Genomic DNA, 12,067 nt, shown 5'->3' with positions numbered 1-12,067 from the left:
CCATAGGTACCGAGATGAGATCCTCAGACCCCTTGTGAGACCATATGCTGGTGCGGTTGGCCCTGGGTTCCTCCTAATGCAAGACAATGCTAGACCTCATGTGGCTGGAGTGTGTCAGCAGTTCCTGCAAGAGGAAGGCATTGATGCTATGGACTGGCCCGCCCGTTCTCCAGACCTGAATCCAATTGAGCACATCTGGGACATCATGTCTCGCTCCATCCACGAATGCCACGTTGCACCACAGCCTGTCCAGGAGTTGGCGGATGCTTTAGTCCAGGTCTGGGAGGAGATCCCTCAGGAGACCATCCGCCACCTCATCAGGAGCATGCCCAGGCATTGTAGGGAGGTCATACAGGCACGTGGAGGCCACACACACTACTGAGCCTCATTTTGACTTGTTTTAAGGACATTACATCAAAGTTGGATCAGCCTATAGTGTGGTTTTCCACTTTAATTTTAAGTGTGACTCCAAATCCAGACCTCCATGGGTTGATACATTGGATTTACATTGATTATTTTTGTGTGATTTTGTTGTCAGCACATTCAACTATGTAAAGAAAAAAGTATTTAATAAGATTATTTATATCATTCAGATCTAGCATGTGTTGTTTAAGTGTTCCCTTAATTTTTTTTAGCAGTATATTTAATGAAACATTGAATTTGGCCTTACTGCTATAGAAATGCATTGAATAACATATTCATATATGGCATAACAGATAGTCAGTCAAAAAAAAATCAAAAGGAAGTATATTTTGAAGTGTCTGATAAATATAAGAAAGCTCAGGAAATTGTTTTTATAAATGATTTAGCCATATTTAAAAACCTACTGCCATACTTCCATACATTTCTGAAGCTTTTGGGTTTCACAGTGCAAATCAACCGACATGTACGTGCTTGTGAGTCTCAGCTTTCCATGGTGGGGTCATTCTAGTCTGTAGCCCTAACCATGCGGATTCTACAGACAGAAGTTGGCACATCGGCTGTACCAACTTCTGACGAGTCCCGTGACGCTTGTAGGGGTCGTAGAGCATGGAAAGCACCATCGTGTTCGTGAGAGTCTCAGCTTTCCATAGTGGGGTGATATTAATTTGTAGCCTAAACCGTTCGACTGATTTTCGGGATTTCTCATGGTCTGAAAAACACCACTGTAGCTCTGCCACATTCTACCACAGATGCGGAAGGCTGACATAGGTGGATGTGGTGGATTGATAAGCAGCCCATGCAAAAAAACTGCTTAAATAGAGAGATTTGGATGGGACATTTATTTTGCTAATTTGTTTTCGACCTGGTTGCGGACATTGACTCTAGTTCATGTTTTAACCTCATAGTGTAATTGATGTAGCTAAACTTACAGGAAGTTATAACATACAATGAACTGAGACAGATTATGAATGAGTTGGCCATACGTGCTTACATTTCAGTTGAGTTGCGAAAACTCATGGCCTGCTACAAAATCATTTCTACAATCTTGGTTTCTATGCAATCAGTAAAAATGTGTTAGTTGCTATGCTAGTTGCATCGTAACATCGGGTCGTCATGGTCCCAAACTGTTCCAAACACCTTTTCTCAATAAACTGTGCAATGTGCATATCCTTATATCTGTCCTCTTGGGTTCTCTGCTCCAAAATGTGATATTTTGATGAAGCTTAAGTGATACAATCAGAACGTCGTCCACTAGTTCTAACCTGTCCCCTCTCTCTCTTCTCTCTACAGCCCAGTTGGAGTTTGTGCAGATCCTGGTGATCGTTGTGGTGATGATGGTGATGGTGGTAGTGATCACCTGCCTGCTCAACCACTACCGCTTGTCAGAACGCTCCTTCATCTCCAGGGACAGCCAGGCCCGCAGGCGCCACCTACCACTGGCCTCTGTAAGTACTCTACCCTGACCAGGGCTGTACACTAACTTTACAGTCTTCATACAGACTAAGGTGTAGACTTACAGCCTCCACACAGAACAGGACATAGACTTTACTTTATAGTCTTTATAAGTACTCCACACATCTTTACAGGCAATATATTTTTTATTTGATAGCCTCCACACAAACCAGGAAGTAAACTTTCCTTTACAGCATTTACTCCTCACAGACCAGGGTGTAGACTACTTTACAGCCTCCACACAAACCAGGACATAGACTTTACTTTACAGCCTTCACACAAACTAGAGCATAGACTTAATATGAAATTAAAACCACCATGTTTCTACTTGGAAATAGGCAAGCCATAGTACAGGGTCCTATTTGTACATCATAGCAGGCCCAAACTAGCCATGCCAGAAAAGCAGATCATTTTTTACTAATACAAACACATATGATAAACAGACAATGGTATTCAGTTGGACCTGTATACTATATACAGTATATGTGTTGATGTCGGTGTTTCTTTCTTTGTGTCTCTTTGTGAGACAGAGGCTCACTGGAGACGGGTTGTCTGCCACATGTCTGCCACATCGCTCAGTGCAGTGATCTGGAGATTCCAGAACCATATGACTGCACTGCTGCTTTCTGAATCACACACAAACACATACTGCTGCTTTCTGAATCACCTAGCCCGGGATTCATCTGTTAGGAAATATGGGGCAGGATGCTGTGTGTGTGTTATCAGGTTTGTGTTTAATTCAGAATTGTGGAATTAACTCCCATTCAACTCATGAGTTGAAATTAGAATTGCATTGGCCACACCCCACAGGATGTAGAATTTGAGTTTAAGTGAGTAGGACATAGAATTGATTCAGTGCAATTCAATGAAATTCCACTGTTATACAACATGAGAGTTTCATTGAATCTGACAGGTTACACTTCAAGATACCAAATAATATATCACTTTATTCCAGAAACAATGTTCAAATATTATTTTAACCTTAGTGCTTAGAATAGCAAATTATATTTCCACCATTCATTTAATTGGTTTGGCTTTTTTTTGAAGGCTTTAGGGTCAACTTGAGGGCTGAACTAATTCATTCCGGGAAATATAGTCTTTCCCCCATATTGAACAAAATTTAAGTGATTCATGAAATATAATAACATATTTTAATACAATAGGCTTACACCTAATGTAGAATAGACGAGGCATTTGAATTTCACAGAATTCAATTAAATTTCCTTTAATTCAATTCATTTTGTATCCTGTTTACTGATTCGATTCAAATTCAAGAATGTAATTGGAATTTATGAGGCATTCTCAATTCAATACTGAATTGAGCACAACCCTTTGAGCTATGCAGACGTCTGTGTACTCTGCTGGAGGGGGTATGAGTCATAGATGACAAAGCGTTCTCTCTCTCTCTCTCTCTCTCTCTCTCTCTCTATCTCTGTGTGTGTTTGTCTGGGATTGCTTCTGTGAAGAGCACTTTAATACTACATGTAGCTATTATCTAATCCACAGCCCATCTATGTGGAAAGAACAAGGCTAGGACAGGAAGTCCTCCAGTATTAGCCATTGGGTTCGGACAAATTGGCTCAGGGATTCATCTCATCTCCCCCACCCTATGCTCTGTGGTTGGCTCTTTGGCTGGAAAGGGAAGAACTCCACCTAGTGGCACAACATGGTATCCATTGACGTGATACATGCTCTCTGTCTCTCTCCCTTTCTCTCTGTCTTTCTTTCTTTCTCACAGGACGGGAGTCTGTGGTCCTCAGATGGCCCAGGGCCCGCCAGTGGAATGAGCGAGGTAAAGTGGATTATGGGTGGGAGTGGGCAAACTACTGCCCGTTCAATTCGTCCCACAGGAGTTTTTCTTTTGGGGGGGGAATGATCATAATGGGCAAAAAAACATTCCAAGCCACTCTTGAACGTCTAAAACTAGATAGTAAGTATGTAGAAATGATGATGGACCTATATATTTTTAAATAACTGCACATTTTCTGACAGCAAATTGATTTTGACTAACAAATCGTTACCAAAAAAATCTTTGCCACCCTCCGTTCAACTTCAAAATCCCGATGTGGCCCTCGAGGCAAAACATTTGCCCACCCCTGCTTTAGGTCTATAGAGGTCATCCCTAAACACAGGGACCTGCACAGGGACCTAGTCTGGGCCTTATTCCCTTTAAAGTGCACTACTTTTGACCAGGGCCCCAAAAGTAGTGCATTGTATAGGGAATAGGGTGCCATTTGGGCCGTAACCCTAGTTTTGAAGAACCTACCCAGGAACCTGGGAACACTACTTGTGTTTGTCCGGAAATTAATTATGGATTTGTCCTTGGATATTAGAGCAGATTTACTATGAGTGTTTATTGATGTTCATAGCATAGAGATGACAACAATGGTGCTAAGTCACTGTGGATAAAAGAGGGTTCTGAACAATGAGATGACAATGGAAATACATTGTTAAACTTTTTTGTGTTGTCCTCACAAAGATGAATGACCAAATATAAAACTCTTCCTGTCCTCCTCCCTTACAGCAGCAGGTATACACCACGCGTCCCCCAGACCGCGTCCCCTCCTATCTGCAGAGGGAGCGTCTGGCCCGCTTCCAGCCCACCTACCCCTACCTGCCCAACCCCATCATTGACCTGCCGCCCACCATCTCGCTGTCGGACGGCGAAGAGCCTCCGCCCTACCAGGGCCCCTGCACTCTGCAGCTCCGCGACCCCGAGCAGCAGATGGAGCTTAACAGGGAGTCGGTGCGTGCGCCCCCCAACCGCACAGTCTATGACAGCCACCTCCTCGACACCTCCCTGTGCCCACCGCCCAGCCTCAACTCCGGGGTCAGCACTACCACAGTAGCCACAGCTGCCCAGGCCTACTCCAGCCAAGTGGAAGGGGCACCACCAACTTATAGTGAGGTGATAGGGCACTACCACCACCCCTCTTCACTACCCAGGCACCATCACCAGACTTCCAGTGGCGGCAGGGGCATGGGGCATGGAGTCGGGTTAGGAGGCCCGGGTCCCTCGCCGCCGTCCTTGCTACTCCACGGGATTCTCCAGCAGGCCCACCTGGGCAGCCTGGAGAGCAGGAATGTGCGCAACAAAAAGGAGAAGCAGGCGCCTGAACATGTGTGACGACAGTGTTGGTCTCGGGCATTGTTTCCGAGGCTGCTTTCTCCTTCTCTGCACACTTTAGCTGAACTGTTGGTGGCAAGCAGGGTTGGAGAGGGCGATATGCAGTGGCAGGGGGGAGGCAGGCGCACAAAGAAAAAGGACTGCACTCCCCTCTTAACTTTACCCCCGGTCACCGTCTTACTGATACCCGTCACCCCTAAACTTACGTTGTATAAATATTTACTTGTTTTTTTTCCTTGCTTACAGCTTTTTTTCTGTACTGGCAAATGCAAAAACAACAAAACAAAACAAAATTCTCTCCAAGTATTTAGGTTTATTTTGTTTTTGTGTCCCTTTGCATTGTGCTTCACTACAAACTGCATAATTTCTAGTTACTTATCTCCTCGTAGTTTACCCTTAGTTCCTGTGGGAGTCTTTCAGAATGACCAGGTCTTCCTTTTTTTGAGATGCAGATGGTTATTTTAGTGAGCCTCCCCCTAACCTCTTTCTGGCTTTGAATACTGTCCGTGTATCTGGCTTGTACAGGGAGGGCATTGATAGCAATCTTGTAACAGGTTGACAGGTTTAGGCCCTCACGGGATCCAAGATTGAGATTCATACGTTAGCCCGAGTTAGCCTCTCAGCTCATGACCCAGTTAGCCTCACTGCCAGACAGATCCCCATCACTCCTCATCAATCCGCATCAGAGGGTGCGGTGGTCAATGTTGGCATCTATGGAAACACATGATTGACAGCTGACTGGGTTTGTGATGTCAGGCCATGTGTGTCAACATGAGTACTGGAGTAGAGTCCTGAGTCTCGGTCAATTGAGTTCAGCACTGTGCCAACTGAAGTGATATATATCCATCATGCTGTACTATCTGGACCCATCTGAGGTTAGTACTGTACTTTAGTTCTTTGTCTATTCGGTCTTTGGCCAGACAAGTTCAGGAGTTCCTGTGTGCGAATACTCTTCTTGTTTTTTTATTATGATCTTTTTTAAAGAGATGTTTGCACAAGATTCAAGACTGTTTATCTGGAGAAAAAGAAAATCAATCTGCAATATGTATCATAAGAGAGGAGAGCAGCGGTATTTTTGTAAACAAATGGATTCTAAAGATAAAAATATGTTTTTTTTAAATGTTTTGTCTGCTCTAGAAGAAAAGGTAAAAACGGTAATCTGTTGGTGTGCCAACTCAAACGTGTTTAACATTGTGCTATCTATACATATACAAATTATTGGCACCCTGATAAAAAAAGACTGTATAAAATAAATAATACAATAATTATTTATTGTATGCTAAAAAAAAAAAAAATGGTTTATTTTATACTAATACAATTGCTCAGAGAAAGAGATTTTGTTTAACAAGTACTTTTTGGCACCCTACAGATTCTTATAAGTAAAAACAAACAACATTTTATCTGTAATATCATTCTACTTTTTATAATTCATTTCAGTTTAAGGAACTTTATTATGGCCTTCCATGGATTCGTGTTTCACTGGGGTATAAAAATGAGGTAACACGCATGTAAAATCCCTTTGTCATCTATCACCATGGGGAAAGGCAAAGAACTCACAAATGAAAGAGACAAATGGTTGTTGACCTTCATAAATCAGGCAATGGGTACAAAAGAATAAGCACACAAAAAACAAAATATACCACTTACCACTATTAGGGAAACAATTAAGGAGTTTAAAACCACTGGCGCAATGGTAAACTTGCCTGGTATTGGATGCATGTGTATCTTGTCCCCATGCACAGTGAAGAAGGTGATTTAGGAGGCAATTGGAGAATTACAAAACTTGGTCGCATCTACAATTAAACGCCACTTCCATGCCAATATATCTTTGGAAAGCTTGCTAGAAAAAAAGCCTTTAATGAAAGCAACCGACAAATGTAAACGCCTGGAATTTTCTAAATGGCATTGGCACAGATTGGTACCTCTGCTATGGTCAGATGACATGAAAATAGAACTCTTTGGCCATGCACGCCAGTGGTGGTTTGGCATTGAGAGAAGGACGCATATACAGAAAATAACCTCATTCCTACTGTAATATATGGTGGTGGGCCTTTGACGTTAACTTGGCAGCAAGTGGACATTCAAGCAAGACAGTAACCCCAAGCACACATCAAAATCCACAGAGAAGTAGTTATTGACCAGAAAATCTAAATTTTACAATGGAAATAAAAGTCTTCGGACTTGAACCCCATTGAAAACCTATGGTTTGAATTAGAGGGCAGTCCATAAGCGCAGGCAAGTTATATCAAGGATCTGGAAAGATTCTGTATGGAGGAATGGTCTAAGATCCCTCCCAATGTTTTCTCCAATCTCATAAAACAAGGTGCCGGAGTATTGAAAACGGGTGACACTAATTTTGACACCTATCTTGCATCTCTGAGCAATTGTATTAGTATAAAATAATGTCATTTCCCAACGTTTTGGTAGCATACAATATAGCGCAGTATTTGTATTATTTATTTTAGTAAGGTTTTTGCTCATCTTTATCAAATGTGCCAATCATTTTAGACATGACTGTATGTGTGTGTGTGTGTGTGTGTGTTCTATAAACAGGACCAGTCAAAAGTTTGGACACACCTACTCATTCAAAGGTTTTTCTTTATTTTTACTATTTTCTGCATTGTAGAATAATAGTGAAGACATCAAAACTATGAAATAACAGATATGGAATCATGTAGTAACCCAAAAAGTGTTAAACAAATCTAAATATATTTTATATTTGAGATTCTTCAAAGTAGCCAACCTTTGCCTTGATGACAGCTTTGCACACTATTGGCATTCTCTCAACCAGCTTCGTGAGGTAGTCACATGGAATGCATTTTAATTAACAGGTTTGCCTTGTTAAAAGTTAATTTGGGGAATTTCTTTCCTTAATGCGTTTGAGCCAATCAGTTGTGTTGTGCCAAGGTAGAGGTGGTGTGCAGTCGCAAAAACCATCAAGCGCTATGATGAAACTGCCTCTCATGAGGACCGCCAAAGGAAAGGAAGACCCAGAGTTAGCTCTGCTGCAGAGGATAAGTTCATTAGAGTTACCAGCCTCAGAAATTGCAGCCCAAATAAATGCTTCGCAGAGTTCAAGTGACAGACACATCTCAACATCAACTGTTCAGAGGAGACTGTGTGAATCAGGCCTTCATGGTCAACTGCTGAAATTAAACCACTACTAAAGCACACCAATAATAAGAAGAGACTTGCTTGGACCAAGAAACACGAGCAATGGACATTAGACTGGTGGAAATCTGTCCTTTGGCCTGATGAATCGAAATTTCAGATTTTTGGTTCCAACAGCCGTGTCTTTGTGAGACGCAGAGTAGGTGAACAGATGATCTCCGTGTGTGTGGTTCCCACCGTGAAGCATGGGGGAGGAGGTGTGATGGTGTAGGGGTTCTTTGCTGGTGACACAGTCTGTAATGTATTTAGAATTCAAGGCACACTTAACCAGCATGGCTACCACAGCATTCTGCAGCGATATACACTATCCCATCTGGTTTGCACTTAGTGGGACAATCATTTGTTTTTCAACAGGACAATGACCCAACACACCTCCAGGCTGTGTAAGGGCTATTTGACCAAGAAAGAGAGTGATGGAGTGCTGCATCAGATGACCTGGCCGCCACAATCACCCGACCTCAACCCAATTGAGATGGTTTGGGATGAGTTGGACCGCAGAGTGAAGGAAAAGCAGCCAACTAGTGCTCAGCATATGTGGGAACTCCTTCAAGACTGTTGGAAAAGCATTCCAGGTGAAGCTGATTGAGAGAATGCAAAGCATGTGCAAAGCTGTCATCAAGGCATAACTACTTTGAAGAATCTAAAATATATTTAGATTTTTTGTAACACTTTTTTGCTTTCTAAATGATTCCATATGTGTTATTTAATAGTTTTGATTTCTTCACTATTATTCCACAATGTAGAAAATATTAAAAATAAAGAAAAACCCTTGAATGAGTAGGTGTGTCCAAACTTTTGACTGGTACTGTGTGTATACAGTTGAAGTTGGAAGTTTACATACACTTAGGTTGGAGTCATTAAAACTCGTTTTTCAACCACTCCACAAGTTTCTTGTTAACAAACTATAGTTTTGGCAAGTCGGTTAGGACATCTACTTTGTGCATGACACAAGTAATTTCACCAACAATTGTTTACAGACTTATAATTCAAGTCTGGTTCATCCTTGGGAGCAATTTCCCAATGCCTGAAAGTACCACGTTCATCTGTACAAACAATAGTACGCAAATATAAACACCATGGGAACACGCAGCCGTCATACCGCTCAGGAAGGGGACGCGTTCTGTCTCCTAGAGATAAACGTACTTTGGTGCGAAAAGTGCAAATCAATCCCAGAACAACAGCAAAGGACCTAGTGAAGATGCTGGAAGAAACAGGTACAAAAGTATCTATATCCACAGTAAAACGAGCACTATATCGACATAACCTGAAAGGCCGCTCAGCAAGGAAGAAGCCACTGCTCCAAAACCGCCATAAACAAGCCAGACTACGGTTTGCAACTGCACATGGGGACAAAGATCGTACTTTTTGGAGAAATGTCCTCTGGTCTGATGAAACAACAATAGAACTGTTTAGCCATAATGAACATTGTTATGTTTGGAGGAAAAAGGGCGAGACTTGCAAGCCAAAGAACACCAAGCTGTTTAAAGGCACAGTCAACTTAGTGTATGTAAGCTTCTGACCCACTGGAATTGTGATACAGTGAATTATAAGTGAAATAATATGTCTGTAAACAATTGTTGGAAATATTACTTGTGTCATGCACAAAGTAGATGTCCTAGCCGAAGTGCCAAAACTATAATTTGTTAACAAGAAATTTGTGGAGTGGTTGAAAAACGAGTTTTAATGACTCCAACCTTAGTGTATGCAAACTTCCGACTTCAACTATATATATATATATATATGTGTGTGTATATATATGTGTGTGTATATATATGTGTGTGTATATATATATGTGTGTGTATATATATGTGTGTGTATATATATATGTGTGTGTATATATATATGTGTGATATATATATATATATATATATATATATATATATATATATATATATATATATATATATATATATATATATATTATGTGTGTGTATATATATATATATATATAATATATATGTATGTGGAAACAAATAAACTAACTTAAAAATGGCGATTTTAGAGTTATTTATATAGCCTAATTGTTAAAAAGAATTGCACTATTTTTTATTATAATGAAATGGAACGAGAAATAAAAATTCACCTCTATTGTCAAGGAAACGTGGGGCCTCATTTATAACCGTTGCGTACATTTTACTCTCAATAGCTGCGTGCGCTATTTCTGAAAAAAATATTGATATTTTCAGTGACATTTGCTGTTTGACCATTTCTGAAACACAAAAACAATTGCAAATTGTTGTGGACTTGTAAACAGATCGTTTTTATTCAATAATGTTTTGCATTTACTTTCACCCGAACCTAAATATTATGCACTGTCCACAAATTCTGAAAAACATTTAAATTACAGTAGGCCTACTTACAGTGGTAGCTACACACTTCAAGGCAAAAGATCAACTGTCTGTTCACCTGTTAAATTCTACTGTATGTAAACTGCGCTCCCTTTTGGCTGCATTGAGCAAAAAAACGTATTAAAAAAATGAAATTATAATAGCCTTTCTAATAGGCCCAATTAAATGAGAGATGTGCATGGTCATTTGTTGTATTGCTGCTTCGGGAATATTAACTATCAATGCCAGAAAAGGTGCAGTCGTTATGATATTATGCATCATTTTTACAAATAAAATATTGTTTAGGCTGCTCGAGAAATTTGACATTACAGTATTTAGATGTAGTATTCAGACGTAGCCTTCAAACGTCAATGGAAAAGGTGAGCCTTCTTCTACCGTTAAACTGCACATCAGATCGAATAGAGCAAAATACTTTAAATACCGGTAGCTTATCTTTTTAGTATTATGAAGTGGTCCAATTAAATGAGAGATGGGACGAATGATAGCCCATCCTATCTTGTTGTAGACCTATAGGCTATTTCACTAGTATGAAACCATCACAGTCAGAAAAGGTGAGGAATTTATTCTGCAATTATCATGGAAATGAAATAAATAATCGGAAATAGATTTCAAATTATTTTAGAATGCAAAGATGAAATAAATTGAATTTTGCTCATCTCACTAACAGCAAATGATTGCATCTTATTATTATATTTAGCTACCTGTTTTTTTGTTATGAATAAGTCATTATATATTCCCAATTTGCACAAGGCTACTAGGGTACATTTGCCTTCTTGCAATGCAATACTTCAACAACTAAAAACTGTGCTTACCCATGGTCTACAGTTTGTGGGAGGATAAGCACATTCAATTGTCAGTTTTTATGAATGCCAACTGTTGCGTGAAAACTGGCGCATGCATATTTTGTACACGCACAATGTTTATAAATGAGGTTCCTGGAATTTTCTGTACATGTGTGATCATGAATGACAGAGACATCAACCTTTAAACTCCAGTTCAAGTCCTTTATCTGCAGAGAGCCCAGATGGTCTGACCAGAAGTAGGGTGAAATTGCCCCAAGATGCTGATGAGGGAGAGAGGTAGTGAGGAAAGTAAAAGAAAGGGAGTGGGAGATAGATTAGCAGGCAACTGTACGCTGGACACATCCGCCTACTGTCTAGGCTTCTCTCCAACAGGCATCTCTTAGCACTTTAATTAAGCAGGAGAGAGTCACAATCTCCCTCTGTCAGCATTGGTCGCACTTCTCTATTGACATGATTCAACTTCTTCCTCTGAGGCAAGACTCAAACTGCAAGGGGTCTCAACTTAAGCTGGTATCACAGCAAAGAAGAGAGAGGGAGGGAAGAGAGGACAGAGGTCGATGAAAAAAAACACCAGACAAGGCTGTCCGCTTGCCCCTCTTGCTTTCTCCCCATTGGCCCTGCTTAATTTATTTTGTACTGTATCTTTACATTCAATTTGAGGACAAATACCTAAGTCAAAAGAAAAATGTCTGACCCCTCATAAGCAAGCAGCTAAAGGATTGATCTAAGGGGCGTGGCTCTTT

The 12,067-nt window shown here is 40.6% G+C and overlaps 1 protein-coding gene across 2 annotated transcripts in view; it reads left to right on the top strand.

Moving 5' to 3' along the window:
- Positions 1 to 6,122, top strand: part of LOC106582623 (protein TMEPAI) — an 87,346-nt gene extending 81,224 nt beyond the window's left edge. For both annotated transcript variants that reach the window (XM_014165849.2, XM_014165850.2), the window contains exons 2-4: positions 1,714 to 1,868; positions 3,614 to 3,667; positions 4,400 to 6,122. In XM_014165849.2, coding sequence (XP_014021324.1) covers positions 1,714 to 1,868; positions 3,614 to 3,667; positions 4,400 to 5,002 — 812 coding nt within the window. In that variant the 3' untranslated portion in view covers positions 5,003 to 6,122. The remainder of the gene's footprint in view (positions 1 to 1,713; positions 1,869 to 3,613; positions 3,668 to 4,399) is intronic.
- The last annotated feature ends 5,945 nt before the right edge of the window (positions 6,123 to 12,067 follow it).

This window comes from Salmo salar, chromosome ssa22 (assembly GCF_905237065.1).
Source record: "Salmo salar chromosome ssa22, Ssal_v3.1, whole genome shotgun sequence".
Taxonomy (NCBI): domain Eukaryota; kingdom Metazoa; phylum Chordata; class Actinopteri; order Salmoniformes; family Salmonidae; genus Salmo; species Salmo salar.
Note: the sequence above shows the minus strand (reverse complement) of the source record. Positions and strands in the feature narration are given on the sequence as shown.